Below are 17,810 nucleotides of genomic sequence, written 5' to 3' on the forward strand. Positions count from 1 at the left end.
TATTTTGATAACTTTATCAAAGTTTATTTCTCAAAGACTTTGGTTTGTGGCAAAGCTGAATCTATATTTAGCTAATATTATAACTATATTCTCGTAAATGAACAGAAATTCTCGTAGCCTGGCCCTAATACTCCATCAGATTACTTACAGCAGGGATGACTGAAATAAATAAAGGAAGGTAAGGACTTACATGAGGGATAACGGTTGAAGGAATTCCTGAAAGTGTTGCGTGATCTTCAGGCTTTCAGATAAAAGAACAACAAAAAAAAGACAATGTATTTTTGTTACTGTAGTCACTCTCTGAAAGTGGATTGGGGGCGGTGGTGGGGTAGCAAATTCTGATTCTGACCTGGTTCTGGAAGTTCTCAACAACAATCCCCACCAAGATGTTGAGAATCACGTTCTTTCCCACAATAATCATCAACACGAAAAACAGAGCAGACCATGGTGAGATGGAGGCCATGCAGTTGTAAAGGACAAAGTTCCAATCTTCTAACGTCAGAACCTGCATGAGCATCAAAATAAATAAATAAATAAATAAACTAAACAACAGTGCAAAAAAATTGTTTTATTCTGACCTGGAACACTGTGACCATGGCCCACAGGAGGTTGTCAAAGTTTTTCCGCGAGTCAATCTTGTCGAAGCTTCTGCTGCCGTAATCGCCTATGTCTCCCTTAATTTCACAGCCGAAGATGTGCATTCCCACAACGCTGCAGAGACAAACCAGATGGAAGTGAAAGTTGCTCATCTGTCCTCTGCTAGACTTAAGATTCGGTGTGAGAATGTACCTGAAGAGGAAGACAATGAAGAACAGCAGCCAGCACAGCATAGCTGCCTCCTCAATGGTCCTCTTCAGCACCATCAGTTGTCTGTACAGGTAGGGGAGGAAATGCACAAGCCTCCCAAACCGCAGGGCTCGAAATGCACGCAGAACCGACAGTCTGCTGTCAGTATCAGCTTGCAGTTCCCACAAACTGAAAGGCACAAACATTTTAGTTTGCTTTACTGTTAATGTCTAATTTAGGGCAGAGCAATAAATTAATAATACATATTGCGATAGACACATGATCAATATCAATAGATGTTACGTTTGATAAAATTTTCAATAGCTTTACCCAGAACAGCTTAGAGTTATGGGGGCAGTAGGCAGAGGAAAGGATTTAGCTGCTCAACTTCTCATGGCCATCTAAGTAAGATGGGTGGCGTCAACCAACTCATTTTCTCTTTGGTTGCCAAGCAACAACCAGTAGAGCAACTTGCATAGCAGCAGTTTACGGTTTTGCCACAATACTGCTTAACTAGGCCAGTCGCAATAAATCAATTAATCGCATGATAAATTAAAACAAACTCAATAATTTTGATTTGCATGATTTATCGTCTTCTTCTTTTTTCTCTCTCTTTCTACCAAAAACTGGATAACGAAAGTCTTCAGTCTGGTGCACTGGCCTCAGTTAGCTCTTTCTTTGAAGGACAATTCTGTTTACAGAGACTTCATAATTCATTTTATTTGTTGTTTCTATTGTTTTGTTTATTTTTTGGGATATTTAACATGTTTTCCAGTTCCAGTGTTAAATGTTTGATAGAAATAAAGTTTACTGATCTTTGAGAATATGTTATTATATAACTTGAAAAGTGTCTTAAAACAACATTGTCATTTATTGGAATAACTTCTGAGACAATTTATCGTCCAGGAAAATGTGTTATTGTGACAGGCCTAGTCATAACTGCTTCAAAATAATAAAAGAAAACTGCATGGAGTGAAAACTGTGGCTCAAACATGAAAGGTAACGCCCCTAGTTTGACAGTATTTCAGATATTTAAAACAAAAAATCTGACCAATAACTATCAATATCGACCAATATGAAATGCTTATGTCGTGATATGTTTTTCAGCCCTATCGTCCATCTCTACATCTAATGTATAACTCTGAAACAGAGAACCATTTGAAATATAAATCCAATACATAGTTCCCACAAGTCTGAACCGAAAGTGATCAGCGCTATCTTAGCAGGCAGGCGCATGCAACCGATCTCATATTGCGATATACTGTAGTTAACTACTTAGTGAACACAAAGAACATATCAGTCTTAGCTTGGAGATAAAAGCTACATTAACTAAGCTAATTTTACAACTTCGCCAGTAAGAACAGCAGATATCACTGATATTTATTTTAGTATTACAGGGAGGTTGGTAGAGTACTCAAAAATTGTAATCAAGTAGCGACTGTTACTTATGTTGTTGCTCCAGTTAGATAGGAATGAGGCAAGAGCTAGTTCTATGCTTGTAGATTGTCATTGTTGTTATAGCAACTCCATAGCAACCGCCTGCCAAAATGGCTGTCAATTACAAAGTTCATGGAAGTGTGACGTCACACGAGAACTACGTATTTGACCCTTTGCGCATGTCGTCATGCTCTTCAGAACTCTGCCCGCTACGCCATGACGGACTTCAAAACAACCTATGCGCCCCTTTAAAGCCTGTCAAAAAACAGACATCTGCAACCTTATATTGGTATTATTTAGTTGATTTCCCTTTAAAAATGGTCACAGGATGATGCGCGGTCAGCTGCACAAACAGACAAGGATGCAAACCAAACCAAAAACTGGTTTGGTTTGGTCCTATTCTTTTGTGCATTTCTAACGGCGCTCCAGTGTAAGGGGAAACGCTGCTTATGATATAGTAATAAAAATCATCCGGTTTGAATTCAGGTAAAGTCAGTAATTTGATCAACGCGTCAGGAGGGAGGAAGTATTGGTCGGTTTCTAAGCTAGATATTTCCAACTTTTGTAAATACCGCTGTCTGTGAACTCCAACCAAGTGTGTTACGTTCACAGGCAAATTAGCCCGACTCAAACAAGTTGATGCCGTGGCTAACTGGCAAAAACTACTCGGAAAAACGATTTCAGTTGCTCTGTTCAAAACTCCCCTCCCTCACTTCTGTCGTCCATCATGGCGTCTCAAACGATTAAGTGACATAGTTGCAAAGGGTCAATATGTTTATTTGAATTTCACTGGATACAGACTCAAACCTATGAGTCAAGGGATATATTCATTAGCGTGAGATCATACCTAATGATAACTATGAGACAGTCGAAGTTGTTGCTCCAGTCCATAAAGTAGTCAGACCCCAAGGCCATCAGTTTCAGGACCATCTCCATGACAAACACACCCGTGAAGACATAGTTAGAGATCTGTAACACATTCGTCATCATCTCTGGCTGCAGGAAGATGAGAAACACAGGGTTCATGTGCTTTTCCCACAGAAAACTTAAAGCACTTTTCAAGCATTTTCATGGTACATTTTTAAGCTTTTCCAGCAAAGCAATGCAAATGAACTAATGAAAAATGAAAAAATACATTTAAATTCGCTATATGGTATCATTTATTACTGTTATCAAGAATGTATTGTGTACATTCAACAGTGAGGAAAAGTTAAACTAGAAAATAACATTTTACGTTTAGAGATGTATCTGTTACACACACCCTACACACCTGACTGGTTTGACTGGTTATAATTTTGGTAATTCTAACCTTCAAACTTAACCTAAAACAAAAGAAGTTTAGTCTGATTTAACTTTCTATAAGAAAGCAATGTCTATGTATCTTTTTATTAGGTGTAAGTAAATATCTGGTTTAAACTGAAAATAATGTTTTCCAAATTTAAGCTATTAATAAAAACTTTAGATTGAATTTAATTACAGAATTGCAGTTTGAATATTAAGTACTTTTAAGGACTTCATACATAAATCAAGCACTTCACAAACCTTGATAAACCCCAGCTAAAATTCAAGCATTTTCAAGGATTTCAAGCACTCATACAAACCCTGAATACAGTGTGTGTGGAGATTAGAGCTGCACCAATCTGATATTAATATCTGCATTAGCCCTGATATAGAAAAGATTATAGATTTGGTGACAATGTGTCCGATCCATAAGGCCATGGCTGGCACTGTTGCCTGTTGTGATGCAGACCAGTTTGTGCTCATCCAGTCCCCAGTCTGCTAAACCAGATTTCAGGTTTTCCCCAAAGGTGTCAGGGGTATGGAAATATCTGGTCAAGCTCATATAATGGGTCATATTTGAACAGGGCAGAGTAAAATGGAATGTCTTTGATTTCCTTACGTATGTCCTCTATAACACTGTTGTACAGTTGTGGAATCGCCGTTCGTTATGCATTTTGTTTTTCCAGGGATTTTGTACTGGCTGCCAAACGCTTGCAACCTTTATCAAAATGCCAGCTTTTCAACAACATTAATGGGCAGCATCTCTTCAGCGATTAAGTGAACAACACCGCATGTGTCTGAGCACAAAGCACTTTGCGCCGTCCTTTTTGTACGCTGTCTATTGAAAAATGACAAATGCGTCATACCAAAGGTTGCAACCAAAGTTGTCTTCAGTAGAAAGAGAGAAAGGCACAAAGAAACAATAAGCTGATAAATAAAAAAATATTGACTTAATTTTAATTTATTGTGTGATTAATTGATTAACTGTTTAATTGCTTATTGCAAAAGGAGATCTTTTCAGTCTAATTCTATGCTTTGTGAACTGAGCAATGTCATGTGTTCAGAATAAATGATTGTGTTTCCTTCTATCTCTTTTAGCTGCTTGCATGTTCGCATACGCACACGCACATGTGCACGCGCACATACACATGTATGGCTAAGGAAATGACACATCAGGGAACGCCCTCTTTAGGGCGTAGCTTAGATGGAGGCCTAGAAAAGAAATCAGAAACTGTTGTCAGGAGCCATTTGCTGTGTTTTCCCACAAGGAAACATGGCGATGGACCAGAGCTGTATTTTGGCCTTAATAAACAGGATTGATGATTTCAACTCGCTGATTCTTTTTGAACTTCATACATTAAGAAGTGAGCTGAAGAAGGGAAAATTTCCAACACATGCTTTATTTATTTTACATTATATTTAGAATTCCTAAATGTACTTTTCAAAAAATTTGAAATCAGGTTTGTTGTAGTTTATTCTTTTCATCTTTAACCAAGATAGTCGACCTATTATTTTTGTCAGTTTATTAGTTTATTAGTGGCTGTTGTACTCCTAATTCCATTGACTGAACAAATTAAAGTTATGTTGTTTTTACATGTCTGACCAAGCTTGTGAAGCAATTGGTATATTTAAATGTGCTGCACCGGTGCAGAGTTATCAAATAAATTTGTAATTCAGTACATTTACATCTAAATCTATATTTAAAAAACACAACTTTTTAAGTCAATTCAGGGATGTGTTTTTTGTATCAGATCAGTGTCAGCCGGTACGAAATCTCAGATATCTATATCAGTACCGGAAGTGAAAAAAGAGAATTGGTGCATCCCTAGTGGAGAAACAAGGCAGCTTGAAACTCCTTTGAAGACATGTGAGAGACAGAGCTTAAAATACTCCTTTTCAAAATAATAAAGCAACCAAGAAAATTGACTCAGAATCACAATTCGTATTAAAACATCTTCTCTGTATATGTTGCCAAAAACATTTCAAAACACTTACAAATGCAAACATTTTACCTGGTCATGGTGCTCGATGGCCATGGTTAGGATGTTGAGCAAAATAGCAATTGTGATAAACCTGTTGAAGACGTTCCCTGTCACAAGCGCCTCTAGCTTCCTACGGATAGGCAGCCAGCACCGGCCCTGGTGAAAAATAGAGTCAGGTAGGGAAGCCCCGGTTAGTAGTATATAAAAAAATTTTAAAAACTTTGTGGGTGGGAATTTGTTTGTGCTCTTACCAGTGGTGATGATTCCTCTAAGTGGTGATGATTGGAGCCCCATATGTCACTCACTCTAACAATTAAAGGGAACAATGAGGGCAACATGAATTCCCCAAGAACCAAGAAGTGCTGTTTTCAAGCTGAAGTGCTCCTGAAATTAATCTTTTACAAAAACTAGTTTAATTTAATTTGAATAGTCCAAATAGTTTGGATGTATTTTTTTCTTTCTTTCCTACTTATGTAAAGTTCCTGTTTATATCATAGCTTCGTGGTGCATTTCTATCCTAAAGAACAATATATAAAACGTCAGATCAAAACGAGATTTTAAGATGCATGGAAAAACCTCACGAAAGCCTTATGTTATGTAGCTGAGTGCACATTAATGAGAAACAAAATAAACCTTTTTGATTTTAGCAAATGGCTGCAGTAAATCACAGAGTGAAAAAAATGAAAGGGGTCTGAATACTTCTCCTACCCGCTGTAAGCATCGGCCGACCACTGATCTTCCAAAATTAAGGAAATCTGTGGCTATAAATCAGTTGGCGGATAAATCTGTGCACCCCTAGTAGTAACGTCCACATAGAATACATGCCCATCTTAGCTTGCAAATAAAGAATAGAATAGAATAGAATAGAAGTACTTTATTCATCCCAGCAGGGAAATTACTTCGCAGTTACAGCATAGAGACAAGACACAATAACATCTACCACTGAGTAGTAGATGTAAATATATGTACAGCAAGTGTGCCACAGTGCAGTTGTGCAAAATCGGACTGATTAGTGCTAATAGAGCTAAGCTAATTTTGCTACATCAGTACTATAGTAAATATCAATGATATTCATCTTATTATCTGAGATGAGTATAGTATTCAAGTAGTTGTAATGTCCTTTATATTGCTTGTAAGCTGGTCTGATGAGTTGAATGGTCTGAGAGTTAGTTCTAAGCTTGTGGCTTGTTTATTCTTATCATAGCAACTCCATAGCAACTGCCTGCCAAGATGGCTGTCAGTTACAAAGTTCATGGACTTTGTAACTGATGTCGCTACATCAGTTTTCATATGTTGTCACATATGAAGTGTGACAGAACCATTATTATGTGATTGTAGCAGTCAAATACAGTGAAATTCAGTTTATAATGCTAAGCTAAAGATTGAAGCCCAGCTGATTGCATTGAATCAATAACTTTGTAGCAGTTGCCATCTTGAGCAAGATTATGCTGACAGTATGTTTTCATATGTTGTTAAATATGAAAACTATGTATAGGTTTTTGACAGGAACCAATAAACTATTAAATAAATACTGAACAAATTCTGTTTTATTTGAAAAATATTAATTCATATTATAGCAAATTTTGAGTTTAAATGACAATCATTATTTATTAGATTATTTATTTATTTACTTCCTTATTCCATAACTCATAGTTATGGATTGCAATGCATGACCTTTATTCAATTATTTACAAATTATTGTATTTCCAAGATGATAAGTCCTAAGTTTTTGTCTGAGTTTTTCAGGTGGTTGTAGACTTTTGGCCCTTAAAACACATCCTTGATGTTTGTTACAATTAAAGAAATATTTATATAACCACTCATGTAACTCTAACCTTGAGATGAGTTTTGAAACCCTCGCCTTTATAGAATTCCAAACTTCACGGAAGCTCACAGTACCAGGAAACTTCCTTCCAGGTTCATGTTTCATGGCATCTGAGTAGTGGGTGGCAATAACAACGGCACATGTGTTCATTATGACGTAGGAGGCGAGCTGGATCAAGACATAAACAACAAATAATTAGGTTGTAGCTTGTATGAGACATTAACTGTGCCGTTCAATTCAGTTTGCTCTTGTGAGGGCCAATCCACAGTAATTGTACTGTGAAAAATGTACTACAAAAGACAAACAGAACCATTATTATGTGATGTACAAATATATTGTAAAAATAAATCCACTTCAATCATGTTTGCAGATTAAATCATTGCACAGTCCAACTTGATTGTAGCATTAAAATACAGTGAAATTCAGTTTATAATGCTAAGCTAAAGATTGAAGCCCAGCTGATTGCATTGAATCAATAACTTTGTAGCAGTTGCCATCTTGAGCAAGATTATGCTGACAGTATGTTTAGGTGTGGGGTGGAGAGAAAATCCCTTTTTTTAAACAAAAGAAATCTTCAGAAAAAAATTGGTAGCTAATAGCAACCATCGCTTTTAGTTGTGGTACACATACATTTGAACTTCTGATGGCAAAGTTTAAATGATTGATGACATTAAGGTTAAAAAAAAAAACTTCACAAAAGTAATGCATCCCCTAGCAAAACAAGTCTGCATTTCCTTGTAAAAGTATTGCATTTCCACGCAATACCCCTGCGTTCCCTTGCAATGCGTTTTGCGTTCTCTTGCAATAATGTATTTACTGGTCTGTTCATGCAGCATCTTAAATAGTGAAAGTACTCCTGCTACAATACAAGGTTTTGAAAAGCTTTTAGATGTATGTATGGGGGAAAGAAAGAAAAATACATCCTAATTATTCAACTTATTTTTGAATTATTTTCATGGGGTAATAAAGCCATCTGACAGTTTTGATTGTGTCTTTTTTGTGTTTATCTGAATAGTTAGTAATGCCTGTTGTCCTGTGCAGTCCTATGAACACACAGTTAACACATTCGTTTTAACCAAAGAGTTAAGAATGTATATGCACGCTCTTTAAAGGTGTACATGTGTGCCGTTTTAAATTAACATTTGTTAGTACTGACTGTATACAAAATAGGGTGTATTTGCTTATTTATTGCAATGGAACACAAAACTTATTGCAATACTAATGTGAGGTAGTGCAAAAAAAACAAACAAACCCTACCATCTACAAAAAACGACTTAAATCATTTACAGATGGGGAAATCTCAGTTGTTGAGCACTGCATACGAAACGTCCATTTTCTCTACAACCTTTTGCCCTGAAGCTTTTTTGGGACTAAAAAAAAAATCCATAGATTACCAGCTGATGCAGACAGAAACTTACAATTGTGAGGACGATGAAATACACAAAACTCCACCAGGATTTTGCGTCCATCACATAGTACATTATGTCAGACCAGCCTTCCAGCGTGACAGACTGAAGAGAAAAAGACACAGAAAAAATACAGGGAAAAATGTAGTAAAAAAACAACAATCTGAAATGTGAATTGACTCTCTGGTAAGACGGAATGAAACTAAGATCTCGTGGGTCAGAGTTATAAAAAAAATTGAATGAACACATAGAAGTCCAGTCACAAGACAGGATAGATTAGATAGTTGTAAAGTTCAGATCATCCTTTTGTAAAGTTTACAGTAATTACAATTTAAACCTTGCATGTCTGCAGAGAAATGCAAATCTTGAAGTAGTCCACTCTGAGCTAGACATTAAAAAGCAAAAAGTTACAAGTACCAAAGTCCTGTTTTCTAATTTGGCTTATGGTATACACTCTACATTGCTTAAAGTATTCACTCACCCATCCAAATCATTAAATTCAGAAACCAGCACCTAGACATTGAGACTGCTTCTACAAACATTTGTAAGAGAATGTATCACTATCAGGAGCTCAGTGAACTCTGTCCTTGGACAATGATTGGATGCTGTCTGTGGAACCAGACCACAGTGTCAACCTTATGCAGAGTGCTTCAGCACACCAAGATATTTTGCTGAATTTGATGCTTCCAAATCTTCAGGAAAGGTCTGCGGATGAAGCCTCTAGTTTCAATACGACCTGAATACAACGCAAGGTCAATAAAGACATGGAGGACTAAATTTAGTGTGTAAGAGGTTGACTGGCCTGAGTAAAACGCTGTTCTCTTCCAAAATCAGTCTCTGACCTCATAAATAGACTCCTGGAACAATAGTCAAATATTACAACAAACAAACCCCTAATCCCTGGAGGTGCTGAAGCTGTTAAACCTGCAGGGGGTTGGCAGACAGCATTTTGACGTCTACAGATTGAGAAAGGGTCGTCACTCAGGTTGATATGTGTGTGAATTCAGAAAATTAAATACTTTTGACAATGTAGTGTATATGGAGAAAGTGACAGAGTGACAAATAGAGAAAAATCTGGAACTCACCTGGAAAACGGCAATCCAGGAGTAGCCGATGTTGTCAAAATTTATAGAGTTCAAGTTTGGGTTTTGTCCACTAGAACGACATATGTTGTAGTATGCATTCCAGTTAACACATTCACTACCATTACGGGTCGAAGCAAGTGGATCCAGATGGGGAGCGGGTAATGTACAGATGAGACTGCCTTCACGCTTGGGAGGTATGTCTTCACAGACCCGCATGCCATCTTCAAGGCTACAGATGAAGGGAGATCTTTCGCCAGGGACGGACGCGTAGCTCGGAGTTAAGTTGCTGTACATTCTGTGTTAATAGAAGCACATGAAAGATTCAAATTATTAAAAAAAGAATCATATTTCTGAAGTATGGCTTTGTTGTCCATTGAAAAGTAATTATTTCTCAGTGGCAGAGGCTATTAACCTTGAGAGTTCAAAATGATTGGTGTGGTAATGAAAGATTAACCAGCAAGATATTGGGGTCTAGTAAAGATGCAACTATTTTATGGGGTTGCAGCTAACATCTTTTGTATCAATCGATTATTCCATCAATTATCGGGCAATTAATCAAGTAATCAGATTGTTAAAAATTGGTACACGCTGCAGATTTTTCATTCAACCTCTTAAACAGAGGTTATATTATATTACAGTTCCATTTTTAAATAAGAAAATAAAGATTATACTGCCTAAAATGCATTAACATATCATTCTTTTAGTGGGAATATGATCATTTGTTCCAACTACAGCTGACAAAAATATTTCTGAGATCAACATGCGTGAAGCTGAGTCCTTTCTTCTTGACCTAATATCAATACAGTTTTAGAAATTTTATTTATTTATTTTTTTCAGAATTTGAACCTTAAAGTTAAAACTATGACACTTGACATGTCCTTGGTTGTATATGTTCTTTTATAGATAGTCTTTGTACAGTTTTGGTTTAATAACAGCTCTGAGGGAGCTGTTCTTTCAGCAATTGGGATGTTTTACAATCTGTATACTAAAGTTAATGATTAATCGATTACTAAATTAGTTGAGAATTATTTTGGTAATTGATTTATCACAATTAATCCAACTGTTTAAACCCTAGCTTTAATGCACAGTTTTCACAATTTAAATGTAGGTTTTTGCCTTTCATTTAATAGTATTATTTGTTGTTTAATTCACATTACGACATATTATAATAATTATTCTTTCCTCTCTTTTATATACTGGATTGATACTCTATTGGTCCTATGAAGAACCTTCATTTAGCTCTGCTGACGATATGTGAAACTTCAGGGACAAATATAAAAGTTTTAAACTGGTGAATGATCTCACTGACTGAATATTCCCAAAGAGTTTAAGGAAGGCAGAAGAGAAGAAGGAAAAAACTTTTGGAAGGTGTCTTACGCAAGCATCTCATCTGGCAAAAAGCAGCGGTTAAGCAGGTCCCCCGCCCACAGCTGGACTCCCACAATGGCAAAGATGTATATGACGAGCACATAGAGTATGATTACATTTGCCAGCATGGGCAGGAGCCCTAGGAGCATGGTCACCAACTTGCGCATCTCTGCAGAGGTAAAGACAACTGGATAAGCTTCAGGATTTTTTTTGTCTCACTCAGGGTTTTTTTTGTGTCGCCATAGATATCTATGGTTCTATGTTCAGCTTTAAAGGGGCACCAATATGTGTTTTTCATCTACGTAGCATCATCTTAGATCACATTCATATGTAACCTTCAGTTGTTATAAAAATCCTGTATAAGTCAAATATGACCTAATTTGACATTGTAACCTGAAATTGGGCCTTTTTCTTTTTAAGAAAGCCCTGCTCTTTTCGACACTTTTTACGAAGCCTCAACACTGCTCCACTGTTAATCCCTTAATGTTTTTACTAAGGCTTCACTGAGAAGTAGCTCGTATAATGAGCTCAGCAGACTCGCAGTTTCACCAGGTGTTTGGTAATTGCTGCTGAAGGAGCTGAGTGGGGAAGTCACAGGGGAGGGCTTCTCTGTGTGGCAGAAGCTTGGAAGCTCGAAGGTGGTGCTAGGTCCACTCAGGTGTTTTGCACAGCTGAATGTTTGCCACAAGAGATTAAAGGATTTCTCAAACATGCATGAAAGAATCAGGACAAGGTTTTTGATGTAAAGCTAAAAAAAGTTGATTTTACTTAATGCTGCCCCTTTAAGATGTGAATTGACCACTGAAAGCAATTTTTAATTGATAGACTGGCATTGCACAAATTCCTGGGATTTTATCTCACTTTAAAGTTGATGTATTTATTTACTACAATCTAATAAAAATAACTGGCAGACGTATTTCATGCAAAATTTCCATGTAAATATAGCTCTGCTATGGTGAGACTTTAAATGTGAAATCTGACAGATGGATGAATTCCAGGAAAATATTAAATAAAGTCCATCTATTCATCCATCCATACGGCGTAGGAATGCTGACCAGTACTGTTTTGCATCCAGGCAGTAAAGTGTGCAGACTGTAGTAAATGTCCAAGTGACCGTCAAGATTACCTTCAATTCTGCACAACAGTCGCAATGGGGAAACTGAATAGGAGAGTGATAGGTGTATATCACAAAGTTCAAAAACTAAGTCCACAACCCTGAGAAGAAATTAGCAAATACAAAAAAATATACATTATGGAGGATTTTGATGTTCCGTCAACAACACTTTATATTTCATTTACTTTGTTTCAGACATGGTTAGCATTGCGACACAAAATTGACCTGAGTCTTATAAGGTTACTAACTCTACACAAATAACAAAGAAGTCGAATATGTGCCAGTTGTATGTCAGGAATTCCTGGAGGCCCAGGGCCTTCAGTCTGATTATCAGCTCCACACAGAAGTAGCCAAGCATCGTGCGTGATGAAATCTGATTGGAAACAAGTGAAATTCATGCATTACTGGCAGACAATGACTACAGTTCTTGGTTACAAGTGACTAAATGAGTTCAGATCTAACTCTCACCTTTTGAAGGAGATGTTCATCTGTGCAAGGAAGGTAAGTTCCATGAACAATACAGCCAATCGCTATGACCAAAAAAGAAATATAGCCTGGCCAAGTGTGTGAAGTTAAGGACAAAACCTAATAAAATTATTCAATTGCAACGGAGGTTGAGACTTACAACCTACAACTTTTGTAACCTGATAAGTCTAAAACAATGGAGAGTAGTGCTAGATAGGTTAAATTAAACAACACTTGTTATTTGATACAAATATCACTTGAAGTAATTATCAAAGGATATTGGCTAAAGAGAAACTTAGTGCAGAACCGCTGGAAGGCTGAGTCATTTGACTCATCCATGGTCGATCTGGGCTCCCCGTTTTCTGGTAATGGTGTGATGACTGTTGCATCATACTGGGTCATCAGTTGGTCATTGGTCTCAGTCATAGTGACGTACAGCAGCTGAGCTTGTCCCTGTGTTGCAGTAAAAATAGAGATACACGTACTGTTAACCTTATGTTTACATTCAAATTCAAAAATACTTTGTTGATCCCAAATTATATGTTGTTGTAACTCATTAATTAAAATTCTGCAAAGTGTTGTGATGGTCACGACTGTCATAAGTCTTGTAATGGTCTGTATTACAGTTAATTTGAAGAAGCCTCTGACTGAAGACACTTTGTTTTCTGAAGACAGTCTTGTGAAGAGGATGGTCAGGGTTGTCCATGAATTTCTTTACGTGGTGTAATATCCTTATTTGCATTATTATCTCCAAATGTTCCAGCCGTCCCCAGAACAGAACTAGCCTTCTTTATCAAGCTATTGAGCCTTTTCAGGTCCCTGATTTTGATGCTGCTGCCCCAACAGATGACAGCAGAAAAGATGGCACTTTCAACAACAGACTTGTAGAAAAACTGCAGCATCTTGCTGCAAACCTTAAAGGATCTTGGTTTCCTCAAGAGGCACAGTCTGCTCTGTTCCTTCTTATAGACAGCTTCACTGTTGCATCTCCAGTCCAGTCTGTCGCCCAGGCGAACATAGAAGTATTTATATTCTGCAACCACCTCAGCTTCTTCTCCCATGATGTAAATAGGATTTGACCTAAACCTGTTTCTCTTGAAAACTATGAATTCTTCTTTGTTTAGCTTACATTCAAGAAGAGATGATTGTTCCCACACCTTCTTCTAAAGGCCCTGTAATAATTGTTTGAATTTTGTTATTTTGGGGAATAAAACCCATGTTCTTTGAAAATCTACTACTGTGTCCTCATGGCTGACCGGCCCAGTCCCTCACAACTACATGCACAATTCAGCATATAAAACTAGCATAGTTTGCTTCATTTTGGAATTATTTGTATTCCTTAAAAATATCAATGCTTTGTCTAAAGACTTGAAGTAATTTTACTGTAAGATATTTGTGATAGGAGTAATTGATAATATGTTAGAATATGCATAAATTACCCATTTGTTTTTAACATGACAGATTATAAATTAGCATTAACTGGCTGACAGGTACATTTTAAATCCCTGTTTATCTTTACACTTACCAGACAAGAAGAGAGGATTCTCTGAAAGTTTGAACACAGCTATCTCAGTTAGTTTCTGCATTTAAAAACAAACAGTAGAAATCAGGTCAGTTAAGCCTGTTGTTGTCGTGGTAATTACCATATTTGCACAATGTGTGATATTTTAACAATTTTTTATAACAAAGAAAATACACACTTGTCGCCACTATTTTGTTTTTAGAACCATCTTCAAGACAAATCCAATCTAAAATACAAAAGACTTTTGCTTAGTGGACAAAACGGGGTATTTTTTTAAAAATCATATATGGATCAAGTTCAAAAGTCCTGACACATATGAACAAATTATTACAACTAAAGAAAACTCCTTTTTAAAAGGAAATTATAATGAAATACAATAAAAATGTTATTCAGACTTATAAATCCTAAAATTATAAAAAATAAAATATCCACTTGTACTCTCACCCAATAACAAACCTTAATAGTCAATGTACTATTTAACTTATACATTTTCAAATTAAAACTCTTGTTTTGATTTTGTTTACGCTTACCAGACAAGAAAAGGGGGCTTCTTTGGTCCCACACTGAAAGTCTGGACAAAATCAACTAATTCAACTAATTTAAAAACAAACAATTGAAATCAGGCCAGTTAAGTCTGTTGTTGCCATGGCAATGTCCATGTCATATATGATATCTTAAACATTCTGTTATGTTTTCAAATATTGTTTTTACACAGTCAATAAACACGCATTGTCTACAACAACGTGTGTTTTTCAGAACCATCCCCGGGGACACAATCCGATCTACGATACATAAGGAAACGTGGACATTCTGTGAAAGCCAGGTACATTTTAACAGTCCTGAAAATTCAAGAAGTATAAAGAAGCTACTGCAACTGAAGAAAAGTTTTACATTTTCAATAAAATACAATAAAAAAAAAGTTATTCAAACCTATGACTCCTAAAATCACACAAATGAAACACCCACTGGTACTCAGAGCCAATAATTAGCCTTTTTAATAGTTTTAGCTATTCTACTACGTCCTCCATTGTCACTAAATCTTGTTCTCCCTCAGTGCATCTTCCTCACTTAGCATTCCTCATTGCAGGCAGGTGGAGGAATGCCTGCAGTTACTCTGCCACTTTGGCCCCCTTCCTTCACTTCTATCCCATACCCAACCTCCTCCTCTGAGGCAGCTCAGTAGTCTCCCTCCCTCACAGCTCTTTCCTACACTCCTCTTCCCTCCACACAACCTCCTCCATGCTTTACGACGCTCAATCTGTGGTCAGCCTGTCCACAATCCAAGACACAAGGCGGGGGAATAAACCTGCATCCCCGACAGCTTCTCGCCCAGTAGAGCCAAATGGATGGTGTTGAATGTTTTGGAGAAAGAAAAACATAATTCTCACAATGCTCACTGATTGGTGTATACATGGTTGAGCAGAAAGATGATGGCATCTTCAACTCCAAGCTTGGGCTGGTAGGCAAACTACCAGAGTTCCCAGTGTGGTTTGACCAGAGGCCGTAGCTCTGGTCCTTGGAGGCACAGGGACATGACATCTTCCGCACTGGAAGGCATGTTTTCCACATCATTGGGTCCCTCTGTAGGTTCAGGCTCGTACTGAAGAGGGAGTACTCCACAGAGCTGAGTGGCACAGGCTTTGAGCAACCTTGGGATCACACCCAAGGCCTGCATCTTAGCCAGAGTGCAGCCTCACCAGGTGTCTCCTAGCAAGAGGTGACCAGCTGCGTGCTTGGGGGAGGGGCACTGAGTAGAAGAGCGACGGATGAGGTGTGAAGGTGGAATTTCCACCAGAACAATTAGTTCTTCTGATCTTCACCTTCAAGCACCTCTGTATTGTTCTCACCTCATCCCTGTTGCAATCTTGGCCGTTTTCTACTCATTGAGAATGAATACCTTACTGTATTGATATTGAAAAAATAAATGCGCAGTTGTTTCAACATGGGATTCACAAAAAGAAGAGTAATCAATTACAAGCTTAAGTTATTCTAATGCCTTTTTTGCTGGATGAGTGTAGAGTAAAACTTTGAAGTGAATATCCTTCACCTTGTGGTTCAGAGCATTTTTTCTCCAACTCAAGTCAAGTTTATTGGTAGCACATTTCAACAACAAGGCAGTTCAAAGTGCTTTACATCATAAAAACATCATATCAATTATAAAACAAGAAGTAAGTATTACATTTCATCTAATGCCATCATCAAACGTATTGATCAATTTTCCAGTTACTGCTTCTCAAAGGAATTTCTAAATAGGTGGGTTTTAAGACTCGGTTTAAAGGGACTCAGTATTTCAGCTTTTTTGCCGTTTTCTGGAATTTTGTTCCAGATTTGAGGTGCTTTAATAGCTACATTCTGCTTCTCTGAGTTTGGTTTTGGTTCTGGGGCTGCAGAGCAGAACAGAACCAGAAGACCAAGCATCCTAGTTTCCAATAAATTCCACTATATAGAGCAGATCAATAGGATCTGCCTAAGGGGGAGAGCTTTGTAAAAGTGATGGAGGTAAACCAACAACGCAAAGTTCAATGTCCGGGAAACAGATTCGCTCCTTGATGGCAGTATGAACGGGATTACGCCAACGGTTGTTCACTAGAACGGCAAGCCGCCATCCCCTTCCCGCTTCCCGCTCTCAGTCCAGTCCCTGTAGGCCCGAACCGTCTGCTGGCCCATAATGGAAACATTATCGTCAGGAATATCCTCGGGCAGCCACGTCTCCGAAAAGCACAACAAACTATACTCTCGGCTCTGACCTCCGTTAAGTCCATCTTGTTAACGAGCGACCTTACGTTGCCCATAGTAACAGAGGGGAGAAACTGGTTTTATCTCCTCTTATCTTTAAGTCTCCATTGTGTCTATTCCCTTGTGCTGTTTCTTTCCTCCCTGGTGTGTCTTCTCCAGATCTCTCCGGGAATTTCTGTGGACCTCGACAGCATGCGGCTTTCGCGCAACCAGCTGATCTATGCTGTAAACAATGCGACCAAGTTGTCGAGTGAAAGAAATACAGCTATTTCTTTCCACCAATATGTTAGAAAGGGAGCTTCACGGTTACGTTCAAAAACAAAATTAAAGTAGGAAAACTCAAATGTAAGGAGGCGAGCCGGAGTAACCGCAACAGACTGCATACACGGTGCCGCACAAACTAGCATTAACTGATTTAAGATACATTTTCATATTAAATCTCCGGTTTAATTAGCTTTACACTTACCAGACAGGAGGAGATGATTATTTGGTCGTACAGGCCCTTAAATTGTGGACAGAATGAACTATCTCAAAGTTCCTGCGAGTATTAAAAAATAAACACATAATAGAAATCAAGCCAGTTAAGTCTGTAGTTGTCATGGTAATTTCCATGCACAGCAGAGCAGGCGCGTGAAGGGGGGTTTGAGCACCTATACCTTTTAACCTCGATGCCCCAATTGTCTCTTTTATAATATTTTTGTCATTTTTTAAAGTGTGTGTCTGCAGGTTTGTCCGTGCCTATCAACAATGATATTAACCAACCATAGCAATTTAGCTAAATAAATTGTTCTGGCTGCCCCAGG

At 37.7% G+C, this 17,810-nt stretch overlaps 1 protein-coding gene across 7 annotated transcripts in view; it reads right to left on the bottom strand.

Moving 5' to 3' along the window:
* LOC114152588 (voltage-dependent T-type calcium channel subunit alpha-1H-like) overlaps positions 1–17,604 on the bottom strand; it is a 35,077-nt gene extending 17,473 nt beyond the window's left edge. For 3 of the 7 annotated variants that reach the window (XR_003597161.1, XM_028030516.1, XM_028030510.1), the window contains exons 1-17: positions 17,474–17,604; positions 14,275–14,329; positions 13,030–13,202; positions 12,753–12,846; positions 12,533–12,657; positions 12,297–12,385; positions 11,180–11,339; positions 9,803–10,097; positions 8,730–8,822; positions 7,322–7,479; positions 5,738–5,792; positions 5,517–5,642; positions 3,071–3,219; positions 790–975; positions 579–711; positions 350–505; positions 191–241 (exon numbers count right to left, since the gene is read on the bottom strand). Coding sequence is in view for 6 of the 7 variants with exons in the window: in XM_028030516.1 (XP_027886317.1) it covers positions 191–241; positions 350–505; positions 579–711; positions 790–975; positions 3,071–3,219; positions 5,517–5,642; positions 5,738–5,792; positions 7,322–7,479; positions 8,730–8,822; positions 9,803–10,097; positions 11,180–11,339; positions 12,297–12,385; positions 12,533–12,657; positions 12,753–12,846; positions 13,030–13,175 (2,016 nt within the window). In the remaining variant the exon portion in view is untranslated. Of the gene's footprint in view, positions 1–190; positions 242–349; positions 506–578; positions 712–789; positions 976–3,070; positions 3,220–5,516; positions 5,643–5,737; positions 5,793–7,321; positions 7,480–8,729; positions 8,823–9,802; positions 10,098–11,179; positions 11,340–12,296; positions 12,386–12,532; positions 12,658–12,752; positions 12,847–13,029; positions 13,203–14,274; positions 14,330–14,449; positions 14,498–14,801; positions 14,858–17,473 lie in introns of those variants that run through there. The other 4 variants (XM_028030513.1, XM_028030511.1, XM_028030514.1 and 1 more) reach the window with 4 other exon arrangements.
* Between the last annotated feature and the right edge of the window lie 206 nt (positions 17,605–17,810).

Source organism: Xiphophorus couchianus, chromosome 11 (genome assembly GCF_001444195.1).
Source record: "Xiphophorus couchianus chromosome 11, X_couchianus-1.0, whole genome shotgun sequence".
Classification (NCBI taxonomy): domain Eukaryota; kingdom Metazoa; phylum Chordata; class Actinopteri; order Cyprinodontiformes; family Poeciliidae; genus Xiphophorus; species Xiphophorus couchianus.